Source organism: Vigna unguiculata, chromosome 9 (assembly GCF_037176805.1).
Source record: "Vigna unguiculata cultivar grain cowpea cultivar isolate G323 ecotype 2 chromosome 9, ASM3717680v1, whole genome shotgun sequence".
In the NCBI taxonomy this organism is placed as follows: domain Eukaryota; kingdom Viridiplantae; phylum Streptophyta; class Magnoliopsida; order Fabales; family Fabaceae; genus Vigna; species Vigna unguiculata.
In genome coordinates, this window is record NC_140800.1 from 17,141,176 (window position 1) to 17,164,433 (window position 23,258).

The following is a 23,258-nucleotide window of genomic DNA, read 5'->3' on the forward strand; positions in this document are numbered from 1 at the left end:
AGAAACAAATCAATATCAATTTTAATAATGATTTATTTAGTTTTTGAAAAAATGTGTTATATAAATACTTGAACATGTTTCAAATTCCTCAATATAATTGAATTCAGAAGTCTTAATCCTTTTAGAATTTAATTTTAATGATTTTGTTCTCTACAAAGTAATAAAAAAATTTAAAATGATATCATCAAACTAAACATATATGTTTTCATATTTTTTAAATATAATTAGTGTGATATTTATTTTACTTTATCACTGTTATGAAAAGTGTCTGTGATCAATATAAAATTAGTCACAATTAATATATAAATAGTGACTATATTTTTATTTATCATTATTAATTGTATTTTTATAAGATAAAATAATATTAACTAACGAATGCAAGATCTCACACAAGTCTAAAATAACACAAGTTTATTTTTTTTTCTTCAATAGTATATATATATATATATATATATATATATATATATATATATATATATATATATATATATATATATATATATATATATATATATATATATATATATATATATATATATATATATATATATATATATATATATATATATATATATATATATATATATATATATATATATATATATATATAATTAGAAAATGTAAATAAATTTTAAATTTTAAATTTTTTTTATAAAATTTTAAATTAATTTAACTTAAAAATATTAAATTAGTCTAATAAATTTCTAACATTTTATTTAAATTTATTTTATTCGAACAATATACTTTGTTGTAAAACCTTTTAAATATTTTTTAAAATAAACACTACTAAAAAAACTCATATTTCATGTCAATATTATTTTGAAATTTTTTTTGTAGAAAATACTTATAAATTTTGTTATGAAAAAAAATTGTAGGAAATTATTGCCAACTTTTTCAAAAAATATTTTGCATAAAAAACTTTTCACAACCAATTTTGTAGGAAATATTTACGAATTTTATAATTTTGTTGAAAACAATTAGCCACGAAGGAATTATCTACCAATTAAAATTCTTAAAAAAAAAATTGGAGGAAAAAGTTTTTTTTGCAAATTCTTTTAACCAATTTGCATTAAAAATTTCATGTAATATGAAAATTTTTAGTAGTGTAAGTTACTCTTTAAAGTTTTTCTTTCAAACAAATGCTAAAGAAAAATCCTTTTAAACACCTAAAGATTAATGTTTTTACGATATCTCCTCAACAATTTTGTATACATTATGTTCTATCCAATAGTTTAAAAGTTTCTTATCATTTACAGCTTTTTTTTTCTTTTAATTCTTGATTTTTTTTTCTTTTAAGCTTTAGAATCGATAAAAAATTTGTAATATAAATTATGTAAGGCCCAATTAATTCTGCCCCTTTTATATTTTTTAGACTGTCCAATCTTATGGGCCTAAGGAGGGTTGGCCCAATTCGATATCTGACCTAAAGTGTCAAAACCCTAACTTGTGCTCATTTTCGTAAAAACATATCCCCTTCCCTTAGAGTTATTGCCGCCTTTGCTAGGGTTCTAAAGCATACCTTCAGTTCACGTTCCGCTTGACTCCGTTCTTGACTCACGTAAGTATTACCAACCCATACTTCTAAATCTCTGGTCCTATTTCCGTGTGTAGAGTTAGAGCTTCAGTAGTAAACGCCATTTGTTCACTTTTTCCAACTCTGTGATCTTCTCCTAGAGCTGTGGTACTCCGTTGTTCGGTGTCGAGGCATTAAAACTAGCTCGTTCCAGGTAAGGTGATGAGATGCCTCTAACCAAGGTACCAACAACAAGAGCCATGGCTAGGACAATATGATGAAGGATTGACCCCAACCAAGGATGAAGGCACATGCTTAAGAATACTAAGCATGTTTAGAAAGGAAGTTCACTAATCCTTCATCCCTTTCATTTGTGTTTGTTATTTTTGATTCCCTAAGTTGACTTAGTTGAATCAACTTTAGTTGACTTGTTGACCTTTGACTAGGTTTGACTTGTTGACTATAGTTGACTTGACTTAAGCCAACATGCTAATCTATGTTTATTTGCTTTGTAGGTTAATTAGGAGTAAGAAAGTAATGCTAGGTGGCGCATGGTGATTGGGGAGCATAAATGATGTGGAGGAGAGAGTAAAGCAAAGGCATAAAGCATAAAGTAAAAGGCATGAAGCAAGTGTACCTATGTACCTTTGGTCTCCTTTGTTTTTAGCACACTTTGACCACTTTTTGGAGACATATGAGACACATTCTTTGTCTCCTTTTGTGCTAGAACGAAATTACCCTTGCACACACCATAGTTAGCTCTTTTGTCTCTCATTTTTGTAACCTTATTTGACCTAGTTTCTAGAAGCTAGGGTTAGGTTTTTGTAGAGAAATCCTTAGGTATCTTTGATTTGCTTTGAGGCCCTTAAACTCTTCTATATAAGGGGTGCTCCTAGACATGTAAAAGGGTTGAACATTTTGAAGTAAAAACACTATTGTGTCTCAACCATTTGTGAGAGTTTCCTCCCTAGGGAGTGAATACTTTTAAGCCTTATCTTGCATAGCAAGTGGCGGCACACATCCACTCATCTTCAAGATTGCCATGGCTTCTAGCCTAGCCTTGTAGTGGCGTGCTTCTCACATTTTTACCATTTCTTTCTTTTCCATTTTATGTTTTCTTCTTCCTTTAATTGTTCTTGGTTTTCTATGATTTATGTGTTTTCCATTTCCTTTTTGTTTGAATCAATCCATTATCTTCTTCTCTTGAGCTTTGTGAAAGGAACCTTCACATCTAGATAGCTTGCTATCTTAATGTCCAGTGGGGATTTCACTTAGCTTTCTTAATCAACTCACACCATATTCAATAATCTTAAAAAGGAACAAGATAATCCTTCATCATTTGGTATCTAAAGCCTAGGTTATCTTGAATATGGTGTTTTTCATGTTCTAACCTTGTCTTATGTAGCTATCTTTGAATGGTCCACATAAAAATAATGCTAGCAGAAACTGTTCACGATTCTAAAAGATTAAACTGCACCTGCTCAGTGGTCCAAAAATTACGTTCTTGATGTCAAAAGAAAGCTTTGTGAGTCTACTTTTTAACAAAAAAATAACCAATGCATTTGGAGTTCTGTGGAGAAAGTTATGATTGAAATAGTGAGCAAAGGTCAGAGCTGCCGAGATCACCGCAAATCAATGTTTTTCAGGTTATGTTGGGCAGTTTTGGCTACTGTTTTTGTTGCTCTTCTTACTCCTAAATGTGGTTGGATAACATGTCTTTGGATGCTTAGTGTTTGAGCCTCAAATCCATGAGTTTAAATGCATGATAGCTACATGTTTGTGTCTTTGTGTATATCATGTTGAGTCTTTAAATGTGTCTAACTTTTGCTTGAGTCATATGTCATATGCTTCTTTGAGTTTTCTTATTCTTGTTTCTAAGTATTTGAGCTATTGCATGAGATCTATGCCTTTTGTTGTAGCATGCTCCTTGAAATTGATTTTGACCTAATTTTTAAGGAACTAAGTGTTCAAGACACCCTAAAATATCCTTCTCATCATCTTAAGTACCTAGTTTTGAAAAGAAAAATTATTTTCATGACCAAAAACAGTTTGGCCAAGAGCTAATTTGTTGCTTGGTGAATCCATTTGGCCATTTTTACTAGGTGTTATGCTACCAAATTTTATACTTGGATTATGGGTGATATTGGCAAATTAGTTCCATGCTTTAACTTGGTTATGATCTTTCTTGGTGTATGCATAATTTGAGGGATAATCTTGGCTTGTTCAAATGCTTTCCATAGAGTCTTTAAAAGTATTTTTCATTGCTTTAGTCTTGTTCAAATTTTGTCTTTAAAACAAAATCTCCTTAGAAGTTAAACTTTCTTGTTTTTGTGCTTTTCTTGCTTGTCACAAGGTGTTCTTTGTTGTGTCATAGTAGTTTTCTTTTCTTGAAACTCTTGGGATGTTGTGGACGAATCACTTGTCTTGCATTTGAAAGGTTTTGAACAAGTTTTTAAAAGTGTTTACTTCACTCCTTTGGTGGATTTAGAGTGCTAGCCTTGCCTTGTTACTTTGGGAGTGTGATCAAAACACTTGGGTTGCATTTTGGGTTGGATTTGGTCTCGATTTTCATGTTGTATAACCCCTAATCCATTTATTTTGTCTCGGATTTGAGTGTTTTTGTTGTAGGAATCATGGCAAGTTCATCAAATGCACCTACACCAAACAAAAACAATACATTGATGACATTGCTTTGGGATTTGGAGTTATCTAGGAAGGAGGCCTTTGAACAATTGAGAAAGGACAAGGAGCAAAGTGACATAAGAATCCAAGAGCACATTCCAAGGCTTGAAGCTAAGGAGCAAAAAAGAGAGGCTAGGAAAAGAGGGCATTTTAGGCGCAAACCATCACAAGAGACGCAAACTCCAAAGATTCCTAAGTTCAAAGGAGAAAATGACCCAAACATCTACATTGAGTGGGAACAAAAATGGACCAAATTTTTACCATTCATGTAGTTAGTCATCAAAAGCAAGTAGATTTGGTAGTCTTAGAGTTTGAGGATTATGCCATGACTTGGTGGCATCAATTATGTATGGACAATATTAACCAAGAGTCACTTGCGACTTCTTGGAGGGACCTTAAAAATTTGATGTGCGCTAGATTTGTTCCTTTCTACTATAGGAGGGAGACTCTTTTGAAGCTCCAAAGGCTTCAACAAGGGTCCATGTGTGTGGATGAATATTACAAGTTAATGGAGTCCATGCTTCTAAAAGTAGGACTCCAATTTGAAAGTGAAGAGGAAAAGGTAGCTAGATTTGTGAGTGGGTTAAGGAGGGACATACAAGGTTTAGTAGAGTTATATGAGTACTCCTCTCTTGACAAAGTTTTACATTTGGCCATCAAAGTTGAAACTCAATTGCAAAAGAAAAAAGAGGCCAAGAGGAGTGGTTCATACAATGACTAATATTCTAGTACTTGGAAAGATAAAGAAAGAAAACATGATAAATCACCACCCAAGAGTTCCAAAGACCCACCTCCTAGGACTAATTCGTCTATGCCTTCTAATGAAACTCCTAATTCTTCTCAAGGTACAAGGACAAGTTCTATAAAATGTTTTAAGTGTTTGGGATATGGGCACATAGCTTCAAATTGTCCCACCAAAAGAACCATGGCCTTAAACCTTAAAAAAGAAGTAGAGAGTGAACATTCTTCTCCCCCTTCCCCCAAAAGTACTTCTTCCCACACTTCTTCTTCAAGTGAAAGGATTAAACCCCTTGAAGGTGGATTGTTAATGATAAGGCACCAACTAAGACAAGTTTCCAAGGAACTTGACCCTTCTCAAAGACAAAACCTTTTTCATTCAAGGTGTCATATCAAAGACAAACTATGTCCCCTCCTCATAGATAATGGAAGTTGTGTAAATGTGGCTAGCACAAGGGTTGTGGACAAGCTTAGCTTGAAAACTATCCCTCATGCCAAGCCCTACAAGCTATCATGGCTTAAGAAAGAAGACATTAAAGTAACTCAACAAGTCCTCATTAACTTTTCAATTGGAAATTTTAAAGATGAGGTGTTATGTGATGTTGTGCCTATGGAAGAAACTCATATTTTGTTAGGTAGGCCATGGCAATTTGATAGAAAAGTCTTTTATGATGGCCATGCTAACACCTATGCTTTCTCCTTCCAAGGCAAGAAGTTCACACTCCTACCTCTCTCACCCAATCAAGCAAATGAGAATCAAAATAAAGTGAAAGATAAGAGAAATGATGAAAAAGAAAAAGAGCAAGTTACCTCCAAAGTGTTACTTGCCTCTAAAAAAATATTTTCAAAGCAAGATGGACATCACCATTCTTTCTTCTCTTGCAAGGCTCAAAAGGAAGACCCAATGCGCAAGCATGAGAAGAAGAGTGGTCTAGAAAAGAGGGATGGCCTAACCAAAACTAGGGGTAGTACCCATAGAAAAGATAGAACAATAGCTCATAAAAGGGACGTGCAAAACCTCCCCCAAATCAAGTCAAGCTCCATCTAGAAAGGCTTAAAGAATTTGTGGTCAAATTCTCTCCAAGAAGTGGAGGATGATGAAGGATTGACCCCAACCAAGGATGAAGGCACATGCTTAAGAAGACTAAGCATGTTTAGAAAGGAAGTTCACTAATCCTTCATCCCTTTCATTTGTGTTTGTTATTTTTGATTCCCTAAGTTGACTTAGTTGAATCAACTTTAGTTGACTTGTTGACCTTTGACTATGTTTGACTTGTTGACTATAGTTGACTTGACTTAAGCCAACATGCTAATCTATGTTTATTTGCTTTGTAGGTTAATTAGGAGTAAGAAAGCAATGCTAGGTGGCACATGGTGATTGGGGAGCATAAATGATGTGGAGGAGAGAGTAAAGCAAAGGCATAAAGCATAAAGTAAAAGGCATGAAGCAAGTGTACTTGTGTACCTTTAGTCTCCTTTGTTTTTAGCACACTTTGACCACTTTTTGGAGACATTTGAGACACATTCTTTGTCTCCTTTTGTGCTAGAACGAAATTACCCTTGCACACACCATAGTTAGCTCTTTTGTCTCTCATTTTTGTAACCTTATTTGACCTAGTTTCTAGAAGCTAGGGTTAGGTTTTTGTAGAGAAATCCTTAGGTATCTTTTATTTTCTTAGAGGCCCTTAAACTCTTCTATATAAGGGGTGCTCCTAGACATGTAAAAGGGTTGAACATTTTGAAGTAAAAACACTATTGTGTCTCAACCATTTGTGAGAGTTTCCTCCCAAGGGAGTGAATACTTTTAAGCCTTATCTTGCATAGCAAGTGGCGGCACACATCCACTCATCTTCAAGATTGCCATGGCTTCTAGCCTAGCCTTGTAGTGGCGTGCTTCTCACATTTTTACCATTTCTTTCCTTTCCATTTTATGTTTTCTTCTTCCTTTAATCGTTCTTGGTTTTCTATGATTTATGTGTTTTCCATTTCCTTTTTGTTTGAATCAATCCATTATCTTCTTCTCTTGAGCTTTGTGAAAGGAACCTTCACATCTAGATAGCTTGCTATCTTAATGTCCAGTGGGGATTTCACTTAGCTTTCTTAATCAACTCACACCATATTCAATAATCTTAAAAAGGACCAAGATAATCCTTCATCAGAATACAAGAGGAATGGGCCTTAAATGCACATGCAAGGCCCAAGATGAAATTCACATGAGCCAAGGAAGATGTGAAGACCTAGCCTAGGACACTTTGCTTGTAAATACTAGATTAGGATTTTATTTTGGGCTTTGTATTTTGGGTCCAGTAGAATAGGGTTTTGTTTGGGCCATGTATTGGGCCTTAGAGGAAATTGGGCTTTAGAAGTAATTTTGGACCAAAAAGGGGAATTGGGCCAAATGGGCCAAGAGTAGTGTGTCTACTCTAGAAAAGCCCAGAAGCTTCTCAAACTTGCTCTCCAAGTATGAGAGTTAGCTTGCCATGGCAAGACAAGTGTGACTTGCTTAGGTGGCAAGTCACACCTCCCACATGCTCCTTTTTGGCTCCAAAAGTCAACTTTCTAGACTCCTTTTTCACTTCACTTTTTGGAGACTCCTTGGTCTCATTTTAGCCTATAAATAGAGAGCTTAGGACCCTTGTATTTTCATTCATGAATATAGTAGAGAAATTCTGTTGAGATGACTCCAGACTCCTCTCTTTTTGTGAATCAACTTAGGCTAGAGTTCTCCTTCTTGGTTTTCTCTAGCCCCCTTCCTTGAGTGTTGGCCCAACCTCACTTGAGAGCTTCTCCAAACACCATTACCGCACCACTTCTCCTCTCTTCTTCTAGCTTCCGCACCTTCATCCTTCTCCATGGAAGCTTCATCAATTCCGCATGGCTTCTCCTTGGCTTCCTTACTCTTGAAGATGGACTCATCATAAGGGAAGCTAGAACCTCTTTGTATGGTGTGATTTTGACCTGTACCATTGTAGTTTCATTTATTCCTTGAGTTTGTGTGCTGCCACGAGTGACTGGGTTGTCTGGAGTTTTTGTTTGGTATGTGTGTATGTGTTCTGCAGGTGCAAGCAGTGGCGAACACTAATTATCTTGCCCAAGCGAGCTGGCCTCGCCTAGGCGAGATGAGCAGAGGCTCGCCTAGGGTTTTCTACACGAGTCGTCGCTTAGGCGACCAAACCCTCGCTTTGAGCGAGCGAACGTCTCGCTTAGTCGGAGAGGGTCTCGCCTAAGCGAGATTGCGTAGGGGCTATTGTCCTCCTTGTCGAGCTCTCGCCTAGGCGGAGGGGAGCTCGCCTGAGCGAGAGTCATTCTCGCTTGAGCGAGACCCTCCAGCCTGAGCGAAGAGCTGGGCGAGGATACGTCCCGAGTTGTTTTTCCCTTTATGCTTGGATGTTTAAATTGTGCTTATATGGGTTATTGTATGATGGCTTAATGAGAATGAGTATGCATGATCGGGAGGGGATTATATGTGGGGGATTGTGAGCTTGGCATGATTTCCATATGAGTTGTACATGAGAAGTTGGATACATATATATGTGTGTGTGGTCACGAATTTGGCATGAGCAACAATGGACCTTGATGGTTGGTAATCCAGTGGCATGGTATTGGTATGAGAGGAAGCATTTTACTCATGATTGGTAATGATGAGTTGGTATTGATTTAACTATGAGAAATGGGGGTTGGTTATGGATGTTGGTATGAAATTATATGTATAATGTATGTGTTTATTTCTTGGCTGTTTATATATGTTGGTCCATGTCAGTGCTTAATTTCTTGGAGCCTCTAGGTGATACTTTCAGGGTCGTGCTTTAGTGGTCAGGACATAATTCCATGGCCCCTGTTAGTGGGTGTCCATGGTGGTGCCTCATCTATATGGTTTGGTAAGGATTCAAGGTAAGGTTGCATCCTGACACTCTAAGGAGTCAATTAGTCTCACTTAGAGCGGACTGACTCCTGTGGTGAGAGTAGCAAGAGGCCTAAAATTCATTAAAGGCTAACCTTGTGGTGAGGGAAATTGATTCATTGTAACACTTGTAACACATAGCTCAGAGGTGAGTAGCTCGGGGGTGAGCAGAGGTATCCACCACAAGTGCAAGCATCCATTGAATCCGATCGGGCTATATGTATCTGGATGAGTCGAGTCGGGTCTTAGTGTATTGATTAAAAGTTCATAACATGTTTGTTAGGAACAAGGCAATAAAGGAAAGAATAAAGGAGAGAAAAATTTTGTGAAGTCAATTCCTTGTCTTTGTTGGAACCCTTTCACTACGAGTCTGGCCTTATATCGTTTGCTGCCATCTGGTTCTTCTTTTAACCGATAGACCCACCTGTTTTGCAAAACCTTCTTTCCTTCTGGAAGCTTGGTTAAAGACCATGTCTTATTCTTCTGAAGAGACTTTATCTCATCTTCCATTGCTAGCTCCCACTTAATAGATTCACCTCCCTGCATAGCCTCAGCAAAATGCTCTGGCTCACCAGCATCAGTCAACAACAAGTAATGCAATGAAGGGGAGTACCTTTGTGGTGCTACAATTGTTCTGCTAGACCTTCTAGTCGGTAATTCAGGAGTTACTGACTCTACTATCTGTTCGGTTCTGACCCAAACTCTGACTCGGGCTCTGACTCAGGCTCTACTTCTGTATTCTGCCTTCTGTTGGCTACATCACTTTCTGAAACTTCTTCTAATGATACCTGCTCTGGCTTTTTATTTGCATTTGCAAATTCTGCAGTCCTGTCCTTATAGAACATGTTTTCATTAAAAGTAACATTTCTACTTCTGATAATTTTCTTTTTTGGTCATCCCAAAACCTGTAGCCATACATGTCAGATCCATAGCCAATGAAATAGCATCGCTTTTCCTTAGGGTCCAATTTATCTCTACTATTAGAGTTCAACAAAATATATGAAGCACAACCAAAAACTTTCAAATGTGAAAGGTTTACCTCATTTCCAGACCATACTTCTTCAGATAACTGATAGCCTAAAGGAACTGATGGTCCTCTATTTATGAGATAGGTTGTTGTGCTTATTACATCTGCCCAAAATACCTTGGGTAATCCTGACTGGATTCTCATACATCTTGCTCTCTCATTCAAGGTTGTGTTCATTCTTTCTGCCACACCGTTTTGTTCTGGTGTTCCTGGAACCGTCTTGATCATTCTGATCCCATTCTCTGAACAAAACTCCTTGAATTGATTATTGTCATATTCTCCACCATTATCAGACTTCAAACATTTAATCTTTAAACCTGTTTGAGTCTCAACCTCCTGTTTCCACCTTTTAAACACAGAAAACACATCAAATTTATTTTTAAGAAAATAAACCCATACCTTTCTTGTAGAGTCATCAATGAAGGTTATGTAATACTGTGAACCTCCAAGAGATTTCACTGGAGCTGGCCCCCAAACATCTGTATGCACTAGTGCTAGTCTTTCAACTTTAGACGACTTACTTGTTTTGGAGAAGCTAACCTTTTTCTGCTTTCCAAAGATACAATGTTCGCAAGGTCCAACGTCAACATGCTTCAAGTTAGGTATTTTACCTTTTGAGACCATGAGCTTCATTCCTTTCTCACTCATATGCCCAAGTCTCTGATGCCACAAAGAGGAACTGTTGCCAACTTCTGCAACTGATATCATATCCTCATCTGCAATCATGTAAAGAGATCCCCACTTCTTTCCACGAGCAACAACAAGATTACCTTTCATTACTTTCCAGTGTCCATCTCCAAAGGTGGTGTAATGCCCCTCATCATCCAACTGCCCTATAGATATTAAGTTTCTCTTTAAGGCTGGAATATGTCTAACATTCTTCAAAGTCCACACACTTCCATTAGAGGTTCTGATATTGATATCACCTCTTCCTATAATATCAAGAGATTTTCCATCTGCAAGGTAGACCTTCCCAAACTTTCCTGGAACATAGTTAGATAATAGTTCTAAAGAAGGTGTAGTATGAAATGACGCACCTGAGTCCATAATCCATGAATCAATAGAACTATCTAGACTACATAATAGTGCATCTTCAATTTCATCAGTTGCTGCATTTGCTAATTGATCACTATCTTGCCTCTTGTTGTTGTTGTTCTTCCTTGGAGCCCTACATTGATTTGTAAAGTGACCCCTTTTCTGACAATTCCAACAAGTGATATCATTCCGGAATTTTGGTTTTGATTTCTCTCTAGACTTTGATCTGCCTCGGCCTTGATTACGACCTTTCTGGCTACTTCTTCCTCTAGTTTCAGTACTCAATGCTGAACCGGAACTAGAACTGGAAGATTCCCCTGAACTTTTCCTGCGAACATCTTCGCTTAAGATCAAGTCACGGATGTTATCAAGCTTCAACTTACTATTACTTGCAGAATTACTAACTACAGTAACAATTGCACTCCAACTTTCCGGAAGAGATGATAATAAAATTAATGCTTTCACCTCATCATCAAATGTTATCTGCACTGATGTCAACTGCGCAATAATTGTATTGAATTCACTAATATGATTAGTAATCGAGTTACCTTCACCCATTTTTAGGTTGACTAGTCTGCGAATCAAATACACTTTATTGGCTGCAGATGGCTTCTCATACATATTTGACAATGCCTTCATCAAATCTACGGTTGTGTTCTCGTTCATGATGTTGAATGCAACATTCTTGGCTAATGTCAATCGGATCACACCGAGTGTCTGTCGATCTAACAAATCCCATTCCGCTTGCTCCATGTCAGTTGGCTTCTGCCTTGTTAAGGGTAGATACAACTTCTTCTGATACAGGTAGTCCTCTATCTGCATCTTCCAGAACCCGAAGTCACTGCCATCAAACTTCTCAATCCTCACCTTCCCTTCTTCCAATGCCATTGCTCTTGCTGCTTTGACGAAAGCTCCTGCTGCTTTTGACCAAAGCTCTTGCTGCGGCTTTTGACCAAAGCTCCTGCTGCGGCTTTTGACCAAAGCTCCTGCTGCCTTTGACCAAAGCTCCTGCTGCCTTTGACCAAAGCCCCTGCTGCCTTTGACCAAAGCTCCTGCTGCCTTTGACCAAAGCTCCTGCTACTTCTCTAAACTGAGATCCCCAAGAAGAAAAAATAGAAACCAAATCTTTTCTGATGTGGAAGATCAGACAATGCTGCAACCACAGAGCATACTAAGAAAAATGGCTCTTGATACCAATTGTTAGGAACAAGGCAATAAAGGAAAGAATAAAGGAGAGAAAAATTTCTGTGAAGTCAATTCCTTGTATCTGTTGGAACCCTTTCACTACGAGTCTGGCCTTATATCGTTTGCTACCATCTGGTTCTTCTTTTAACCGATAGACCTACCTGTTTTGCAAAACCTTCTTTCCTTCTGGAAGCTTGGTTAAAGACCATGTCTTATTCTTCTGAAGAGACTTTATCTCATCTTCCATTGCTAGCTCAGACCATACTTCTTTTACTATATAAGAGACTCTATGTAAATCAAACCCCAAGTGGGAGAATTGTTAGAATTATGGTGCTTGATTTAGTCCCACATCGCTTAGAATAGTGAGATGTGGTTCTCTATTTTACTATATAAGAGACTCTATGTAAAGCTTTAAGATACACCAAAAAATACAAATACTTCCTAGTGTAGTCGTGGACGTAGGCATACACATTGTAGCCGAACCATGTTAAATTCTCTGTGTCTATTTTTCTCTCCTTTATTCTTTCCTTTATTGCCTTGTTCCTAACAATGTTTGTGTGGTAGATGTATATTGTATATGTATATTGGACTATGAAGGTATCTTTGATTGCATGATACAAATATTGTTGGCTCTAGCTTACCCTTTTCTTGTTGGTTGCTTTGTATGTTGTGTTTCTACCTTTGCGATGATCATCAATTTATTGATGGGAGCAGATGCGAGAGGTAACCGTGGTCAACAGGGGAGAGACGATTCCGCTGCTTAGTCTTCTTGGGCTACCTTTAGGGTTACGACCCATGTACTTGTCCGTCTTTAGATTTCTCTATGATTCCAATAAACTGTGTAACATGTTTCCTTTATTTTTGGTGGCATCGTGGTGTGCCTTGGGTTGTAAGGCATTATGAGTAAACTCTAGTACTGCGCTGTTATATTATAATTGTATGACGCTTTTTTTAATTATACTCATTAATTAAATGGGACGTTACAAATTAAATTTATAATAGGTACTAAATAAATATTTTTAATAAATTTTGTGAATAATTGATACGAATATTTAATTATTTGTTTATTGATAGTTATATATGTGTGATATCAAAACCGCAAATATTGATTACACACAAATAATTAATTTTATTTAAATATATATTTTTTACAAAATCAAGTGATAAAAAATGTATTAATAAAAAGAAATATTTATCATTAAAAGTTATTTAAAATTTAATTTCAAATATTTATATTTTTTTCATTTGGATTTATAAATAGAAGTTATTTCTAAAGAGAGAGAAAATTTATATTTTACAAATTCATTTAAATATGTTGTTTAGAAAAACTAAATTTATTTACATTAATCTTTTAGCGTAGTTTTATTTAAAATATACTTTAAAATTAATTCTTTTATCTAAATTTATATTTTAAAAACTTATTTTTTTAATAATTTTATTTAAATTAATATATATATATATATATATATATATATATATATATATATATATATATATATATATATATATATATATATATATATATATATATATATATATATATATATATATACCGCGACTCTTTTTTTATCTAACCGACAGATAATAGAACATGTGACAAAACACGAGAGATGACGAGTAAGCAATATTGGTAGCCAAACCATTGACATCACTAATCACTGCATACCAAAAGACAAATTTATGATGCCAAAATATTTTGTTATTTTGTTATATTTAGGTATAATTACTGATTTGGTACTCCAACTTTTTCTTTAAGTTCAATTTGGTACCTAAATTTTTGATATGTTCAATTTAGTACCCTAATTTTCTAAAGAGATTCAATTTGGTCATCTCCGTTAAGTTGAAGTTAACACTGTGTCCATACAGGACACGTGTCAAGCAATGAAATTTTTAATTTTTTTTAATTTTTTTTTTAAATTATTTTTCTTTTTCAAAAAATTTAAAAATTGCCACGTGTCCGTTTATCATCGTGCCACGTGATAGCTTACAATCATGACATGTGGCAGTGTAATAGTTATTTTCAATTTAGTACCCTAATTTAAATTTTTGGTTCAGTTTAGTACCCTAATTTTTTAAAATGATCCAATTTTGTCATTTTCCATTTGAGACCAAATTAGTAAATAAGCTTAATTATAACTTATATAAGCATGTTAAAATAATTGTTTTGAATTTATACATCAAATCACTACACCTAAATATTCAAATTATTTTATTTTTTACAAGTGTAAAAAATTTCATGTATAAAAAATTACAAAGGTTAAAATGTAAAAAATTACTTGATCGGAGTTAAAGCCCGACATCTCTCGACGGAGTTCTAGAGACGCCCAAGGGTATAACTCGTCATAAGTCGTCATCGGCTCACCCAAACTCTAATCAAGCACTCCAACCTAAGGACCCCCTCGCACAACTAGAAACAACCGGAAAACCACTCAGAAAAAACCACTCAGAAAAACCGCTCAGGAAGGCAAAACCGGAAAACCACCCACTAGGGCAGATAACCTCTGGAAACAAGCAAAATGTGGCTTAAAACTAAACGGCGTTGTAGTTAAAGTAAGCATTTTTTAGTTACCCTACATTACTCATCCAAAACCTCAATCAGGGGTTGTCACGCTAAATCAGATAGTCACAGTACAAGTGGAAATGCTAAATCGAAACTCAGTCTTTTAGCAAAATCAGATAGTCACAATACAAGTGGAAATGCGGGAAATTGAGGAAAATAAGGATGAAAAATACCTGGAAGAAAACAGAGCACACTACACTAATAAAGAGGGGGCGTGGCGGCGTGAGCGGCGGCAGAAGAAGCGGAAGAGGAAGAGCATAAGAAAAGGGGAAGAGAAAATGAAGGGACGCGGTCATAAAATGTCTTCGTTTGAGAGGGAAAAACTTGAGTTTTTTAGCAGTTGAAGAACTTCTAGAACATGGACCATGTGGCATTCATTTATTAGCTCTGGGGTGAATAAACGGAAATGACAGGGACTCACGCACGAAGGGAGAGTGTTACGACATGACAGGGACTCACGCGCGTAGGAAGAGTGTTACGACCTTCTCGCTCAATAAATTGTCCGAAAGCTCGGAGGGTTAGTGTAATGGCAGACGCGCCCGAGTCCTACCCGACCAATGGACCTAAGCAAATCGGCCCAAATAAGGATATCAAACGACCCACTTCCTGTACATTTTAGTAGTCAAACCATGACAACAGGACCCCGAAAAACTCGGGAAGGTACCACCACGTTAGGCGATCTCCCACGACGCGGAAGGTACCAAAAGAAAAATTTATGATGGCAAAATATTTTGTTATTTAAGATGTTCTAAGATTTATGTATTTTATATTTTCGATGCCAAAATAACTTGTGATTTATGTATTTTAATGAACATGTAATCATCTGTCAAAATTAATGCGTTGTATTTTATAGTATTAAATTTCTATGCTTTAATTAAAATTTCATTTATATTGTATATACCTTTTATCTTAAAAAATAACCAATAAAATTTATTTATTTCAAAGTGTTTTACATTTGATTGAATTGAATTGTAATAAAATTAAAACATTAAATAAGAAAATCAATGACACGACATCAATCTTTTCATATGAACATATATTAAGCAAACCCCTTGTGCACTGACGAAACTAGGTTATATGTTAGTGTACTTGGCCTCCCAATTGTTTTCACAAATATACATAAATAATGTCTTAATTTTAATATATTTTATATATTTAACATTTCAAAATTTGTGTATATCTGTAAAGAGAAAAATGATTAAATTTGAGTGAGGTGTGTATGTATATGAATAGAAAAATTGTTGATTTTTTTGGGTAATGGATACAAATGAAACACGTCACAACTCTCCAAATCACTGAAATTCTCATAAGTGAAAAAGGGGTGAATAACTACATGGTGTACAGGCCAGGTGCTTCGCACTATTTCCTGCATTTATTGCATCTGAACAACTCACAATTATCTGTAATAACACACAGTTGAGATTTTAGAGAATTGCAAAGTTATAAAAAGATTAACTTTCAAGAACCAACCCTTAAGAACCGATAAAGCCTAATAATGCTTCAAGTATTTGAAGTAGTAAATATGTTAAGTGCTGCTTTACATGCTTTTCTTTTCAAGATCACAATTTGGATGAACCACTGGACAAAGCATAATCAACTAATTCTCTTCTCAAAATTTTGCCAGCCGGAGATTTTGGGATAGAATTGACAAAACATACTCGCCGTATCTTCTTGTAAGGAGAAACCTGCATCAATAATATGTTAGCAATTTGAATCACTATATTATTACTGAAAGTATTATCTGATCTAACTAATTATGGCTAATAATCTAAATGTCATGATATATTAATTGTGTAGATATTAGCAATATTATAATTTGGTGAAGGGATCAAATTATAAATATTGAAATTAATTAAATAATTGATAAAAGTTACATAAAGAATTATAGTTCTACCTGTAATAAGCATGTACACTACTCTCTATTCCTTTCTCTTCCTCTCCCATCAGGAAAAGAAAATCATGAAGAAACTTTTAGGTACTCTATAGTTGGAAGATCAGGTACTAATATTTCATTTATTGTTTTCCAATGATCAGGCTTCCGTATTCTTTTCTTTTCTTTGAAATATTGAGAACTGTTAAGTTATTGTAGGGGTTTATTGCTCTTTTGTAATTGTTCTGTTTTGATTCGTAATCTAACATAATAAGCATACTTAAGCAACATGGCAAGAACTAAGACTTGTTCACAGGAGCATCTAGGTTTTATTAGTGTTTGTTACTGAACACCAGGTTTCAGAAGCAGACCTGCTTTGCCACAAACTCCATAATCTGATCTGCAGAAATGTTGCTTCCAGGTTTTCTTACTACAAAGGCCATAGGAATCTGTCCTGCTTCTTCATTAGGGTACCTGTTACCAAAAAAAGATTAGCAGATTAGCGATGCATTTATGTTATGGGAAATGCATCGCCCACACAAACAACACCAACTTTTTGGTTTTGGATTGGATTTGTCTTCTCTAAGCTCAGCTTGCATAACGCAAGTAATCTCAGTCGATGATAAAAAAATGAATTGTTGAAATAATATACACCAATGCAGTGCAACTGATACTATTTACTTTAAATTGCTCACTTTAGAGAAGCCAGTGATATATATTAACAAACAGTTTAAAATCAAAAGAGAAATTTTGGTTCTCTGTAAATCGATCTGCTTCTGAACACACACAAGATTAAGGGATTAGATCCATACGGAATTACTGCAGCATCAGCAATTTCAGGATTGGTGAGAAGTATGTGTTCCAATTCAGCAGGGGGAACCTGGAAAAGGCTTGAAAACAGTAAGAAAAATGTAAAAGTAGCAGAATAAGATTGAAAAAAAAAGATAACATCTCACCTGATAAGCTTTGTATTTGATCAATTCCTTCAGTCTATCTACAATGTAGAGGAAACCCTCAGAGTCAAAATAACAAAGATCGCCTGTCTTCAGCCATCCCCCTGAATCCAGTGTTTCAGCTGACGCCTTCTCATCTCCTACATAACCTGCATCCACACCATGACCATCACACCATAAATGAAACATACACATACTACACAAGCAAGATTATAAAGTGTGAATTAGATTTCCCCACTGATATGAACTTTTCTTCACTGCTTATTAGTATAATGCAACCAAAATGAATAGGCCTTATCTCAGATTACATTGGATTCTGTAATACCATGATGTTGGAAAATGCTTATATCCGAAAGAACAATCTCAGGAAATATAAAGGAAATAGGAAATAACCTTTCATGATTGATGGACCTCGAATCCACAGTTCCCCTTTTTGGCAAGGAGGTAATGCCTCTCCAGTTACAGGGTCCACTATCTTGGCCTCCATGCTTTCTGACAGTCGACCCACAGAACCATGGCGCTTAAACTCCTTAGAACCAAATGGTCTAGCCGCTGCTCCTCCACTTTCAGTAAGACCATAGCCCTAGGGGATAAAATAATAATAAAAAAAAATTAAAATATTCCGTTGGTCCTCGTTTTTGTGTCAAAATCTCAATCTGGTCCTCGTATTTTTATTAGTCTCAATTAGATCCTCATTTTTGTAAATTAGTATAAATTAGGTCATTTCCGTTAGTAGAGAACTAACACCATTACGTTAAGTAGGTGCCACATGCTCCTCGTTTTTTTGAATTTTTTAATCTTTTTTAATTTTTTTTAGCTTTTTTTAAATTTTTTAATTTTTTTTATTAAAAATATTTATGCCACGTGTCATGTCTGTAGTGTGTCACGTGTCAATCTAATATGGTGACACATGTTAAATTAAATTATTGTATGAATCTCAATTTGATCCTCATATTTATTAATTTGATTTGATTTGAATCCCAATTTTTTTTTTTAATTTTCAATTTCAGGCACTCCAAATTTAGACCAAATTTTACTTTTATATAATGTTATGATTATTTTTATTAAAATTGATATTTTTATTAAATATTTTAATAATATTAATTGTATTTAATATTAAAATATTAAATATATTTATTTTAATTTCTTATAAAATTATTTTAAAATTTTACATTTGAATTTATAAAATTGTTATTTTTAAACCAACTCTAAAATATTGTTGATATAGAATATTATACAAATATTTTGAATATAAATTTATTAATCTATATATTTATAATTTTAAAATAAAATTTAAATAAAGTTTAATATAAAATATAAATTTATATAAATTAAATATTGTTAAAAATATGTAATAGAAATATCACTTGTAATAAAAGTATCATCATTACATTTATAAAAAAATTAAATTTGTTCTAAATTTGGAGCACATGAAATTAAAATTTTTTAAAAAAATTTGGGACCGAAATCAAATCAAATTAACAAATATGAAGACCAAATTGAGATTCATACAATAATTTAACACGTGGCACACTACAAACCTGACACATGGCATAAATATTTAAAAAAAATTAAAAATTTTAAAAATTCAAAAAAAAAATTCAAAAAAACGAAGAGCTGACACGTGACACTTACTTAACGGTGTTAGTTCTCTACTCATTTACCCAAATGAGGACCTAATTGATACTAATTTACAAAAATGAGAACCTAATTGAGACTAATAAAAATACGAGAACCAAATTAAGATTTTGCTACAAAAATAAGAACTAACGGAATATTTTAACTAAAAAAATAATAATAATGGTCTGAATTTTGTGGTGTAATTTTACAAATATTTGGATAAAAAGTCTTGAGGGTTTTAAGTAGAACAAAATCATCAATAAATCACATTTGTTTATTTTTTGGATAAAAAGAAAAATTACTTAATTAGTTCAAAACAATTTAAAACTAAAATATAACAGTCTAAATAAAATACATTACACGAGAAATTACTCTACACAGTAATTATGGCTTTGTTTTGTGATCAACTATGTTATTGAGTTGTGATCAACTATTTATATCAAGATATCTATATCGTATCATTCTCAACTATTTTAAAAATTCCTTAAAAAAGTTACTCCTACTCACCATAAGGTAAGAAGAATATAGTGGACTTTTTTTGTAAGGTTTATTTACAATTTATGTGGCATTAAATTTTTTGAAGGTCCCTTTTGAGTCCTACGACAGTGGACAGGTTTGGCTATCTCCAAAAAGTGGGACCTGATTATCAGAAGAAGGGTAACAATCACGTGGTGAAAAGGTTAAGTGCAGTTCACCTGGAAAATTTCCACGTTGGGGAATTTGGCTTTGAATTCATCGGCGACATGCTCGCCGAGCGGCGCGCCGCCGCAACCTATAATCCGGAGCGAGCTCAGGTCGTACTTGTTCACGAGCTCCGACTTGACGAGGGCCACCACGAGCGGCGGCGACACCGGCATCATTGAGATTTTATACCTCTCCACGGCTTTGAGCATACCTTCGAAATCGAATCTCTGCATCAGAACGAGCGTCTCCCCCAAAGAGATGCACCTGACCAGCATGAAGAACCCGAACACGTGGAACAGCGGCATCGTGAACAGTGACACGGCGCGCTTTGCCGTTTCGTCGGCATCTTGCTGGATGGTCCTCGGGTGATAGTACCCGGCTGTGACTGCAATGAAGTTCCGGTGGGTGAGCAACACGCCCTTCACGCGCCCGGTGGTGCCGGAGGAGAAGAGAATTGCGGCGGAGTCGGACTGACTCACTTCGACTCCGGGAGCGCGTGAGTGTGAGTCTACGTTGGCGTCGAGCATGGAGAGGAAGAGCGGGGAGTCGGTGAGAACAGTGCCGAATTTGAGGGCGGGGATGTTTGAGGCGACGGCGGAGGTGACGAAGGCGATGGCGGGTTTTGTGAGTCGGACGAGGTGAGTCAACTCGGAAGGGGAACTGAGCGGGTTGGCAGGTGCGACTGTGACCCCGAGCGAGAGGAGAGAGAAGTATAGTACGGGAACGTGCACGGAGGTTGGAGTGAGGATTAGTGCCACGTGGCCTTTGGAGAGAGGGGTGAGAGATTGGATGGAGGAGGCGAGGGATTTCACTTGGCGGAGGAAGAGGGAGTAGGAGAGGTGGCGGCCGGTTGTGGCGTCGATGATGGCGGATTTATCAGTGGCGGTGGCGGCGGCGGGGAGGAGGGAGAGGGCGTAATCGGTGAGGGAGAGCGGCTGAGACGGCGGAGGGAGGGGGACGTTTGGACGGAGGCTGTGGAAGATTCTAGAAGAAGAACAGAAACCGGTGTTTGGGTCGATGGTGGTGTTTGGAAGAGAGTGTTTTTGGTTTTGGGTGGCCATTACTGTTGTAAAAATTTAATCTCTCTGAGTATGTTTCCTGTTCTCCACCGGAGTTGTCTCTTCTTCTTGCCAAACCGGTCTGTCAATTTCTGCTTTATATAGTGTTACATTGTCAGTCACGTTCAGCATGTGCAGCTCACGTGTTACAATATAAATATATTTAAATCTTAAATATATAATTCATAAGCGTGTCTGTTATGAAATAAAATGAATAATTGAGAAAGAATAATAGATGATGGAGAAGAGAAACAATAAAGAATAGAAAATCAGATAATAAAGAGCAATTCATTTGTGTGTTATTATTAATAGGAATAGTCCTATTTATAGATACAACATGTACTCAAGATAGGAAACAAATCAATGTAGTTAATACAAACATTTACATCAAGAGTAATGAATCAATCATATGAGTAACTGTATGAAATCAATGGACAATCATTAATTCATTAATTCATTAATTCATAACATTCCCCCTTAAGTGTCCATTGATAAAAGAATGTGACTCGTTAAAACCTTAATAGGAAAAATGCTTTGGGATAAAAAAACTAGTGAAGGAAAAAGAGTACAACATTCTGTATTCTTTAATACAGTATTGTTCATCACATATTCTATTTCTCCCCCTCGTGTAAACTTACATCATTAAGGTGACAGAGTCCGAACTTGTATATCATTTGCTCAAAAGTTCTTCTTGGCAAAACTTCATAAATAGACTTGCCATATTTTCACATGAATGAATTTTTGGATATCTATATCATCCTTTCAATTGAATAATACACTATTGTTTTCATATATAGTTGTTGATTCCATCTTTGTCGGGGATAGTCACAAGTTTCTTGCACATGTTGAATTATAGACCTTAGCCAAACATATTCACAACTTTCCTCGTAATTTTGTATGATTAGACGATGTTGCTACTATGGTTTGTTTCATATACCTTCATGAAACCATTGTGCTACCACATGTGAACAAACATCTTGTTTGTGATCAACCATTGTGACATTGTGAGAATATGTAAAATAACATGCATATACATAACCCATTGGTCTGAATCTGAATCATTTGGATGGAATAAGCTCATATTCGTAGTACCCTTAAAGTAACGAAGTATATGTTTTACTCCAAATCATTTTCTTCTTGTAGTTGAAGAACTATATCTTGCTTAACAAATTTACAACAAATGCAATATTAGATTGAGTATAATTAGTAAGATAGATTAGTGTTTCTATGACACTAAGATATGGTGCTTCTGGACCAAGAAGATCTTCATCATTTTCTTGAGGTGTAAGAAGAGTCTTTATAAACATCTAACTGCCTCACAACTATTAGAATGTATAATGGACATGACTTGTCCATTTAGAACATTTTAAGCACCTTAATTTTATAAGTCTCTTGCCGTATAAAAACACCTTTTTTTAAATACTCAATTTCAAATTTCAAATAAGACTTTGCTCTTCAAAGATCATTCATCTCAAATTATTTCTTTGAGTAATCAATTGTCTTTGTGAGCTCCTTAGGAGTTCCAACGATGTTTATGTCATCTACATAAACAATAATTATGGCAAATTCATTTTTGGATCTTTTCATATAAATACAAGAACAAATAGGATCATTTCTATATCCTTCTTTTAATAAATACTCAATAAGACGGTTATGCCACACACGTCCTGATTGCTTTAATCAATAAATAAGCATGTTTAATTTTATTGAATAACCCTCTTTAGAATTTGTCTTGTTGGGTAAATAAAATCCTTCAAGGATTTTCATATAAATATGATTCTTAAAAGAACCGTACGAATAGGTTGTAACATCATCCATTAGATGTAAATGCAAACCTTGTGCAACTAGGATAATCGAATATTGCAATGTTGTTGCATCCAATACTAGTGAATATGTCTTTTCACAAATCAATATCAGGTTTTGTGAAAAACCTTGAGCAACCAATTGTGCTTTGTATCTAACAATTTCATCATTCTTAATTTGATTTTTGCCCAAAAATCCATTTGTACCCAACGGGTTTCACAACTTTAGGTGTGCGAACTATACGTCCAACAACCTTTCATTTAGCAAGCAAATATAATTATGCTTCTTTGCATATTTCCATTTTGGCCAATCTTTTCTTTGCCGACAATCTTCAATGATCATTGCTTATTGATCCTTATTGTCATTCATAACATTCATCGCTATGTTATATGTAAAAGTTTCATCAATGTTAACTTCATTTTGGTTCCATATTATATGATTCATGACAAAATTTATTGAGATCTCATTATTTTCAATAATTTCAGGTACCCGAGGTTCTTCTGGAACCGAATCATTAATTATGTCAAATGAATCTTTTGGGATTTCCACCTTTTTGATTAGGCCATCTTGCATTTTAGCTCCCTTTCTCATGCAAGAGTTTTTATCTTTGGAACCAATAGGTCTACTAT

At 35.2% G+C, this 23,258-nt stretch overlaps 1 protein-coding gene across 1 annotated transcript; it reads right to left on the minus strand.

The window, feature by feature from the left end:
• Positions 1-15,921: 15,921 nt before the first annotated feature.
• LOC114164834 (4-coumarate--CoA ligase-like 9) lies at positions 15,922-20,887 on the minus strand. The gene is made up of 6 exons (XM_028049607.2): positions 19,780-20,887; positions 17,858-18,047; positions 17,468-17,613; positions 17,324-17,391; positions 16,883-16,985; positions 15,922-16,326 (listed from the first exon to the last, which is right to left on the minus strand). The coding sequence occupies exons 1-6, from the start codon at positions 20,827-20,829 to the stop codon at positions 16,201-16,203; spliced, it is 1,683 nt and encodes a 560-aa protein (XP_027905408.1). The 5' UTR covers positions 20,830-20,887; the 3' UTR covers positions 15,922-16,200.
• Between the last annotated feature and the right edge of the window lie 2,371 nt (positions 20,888-23,258).

Coding starts and splice junctions, on each gene's coding strand:
- LOC114164834 (XM_028049607.2), bottom strand. CDS start 20,829: ATGGCCACCCAAAACCAAAAACACTCTCTTCCAAACACCACCATCGAC. Junction 17,392..17,467: donor TCAAATACAAAGCTTATCAG/GTGAGATGTTAT, acceptor AGCCTTTTCCAG/GTTCCCCCTGCTGAATTGGA. Junction 16,986..17,323: donor GCTGATGCTGCAGTAATTCC/GTATGGATCTAA, acceptor TTTTGGTAACAG/GTACCCTAATGAAGAAGCAG.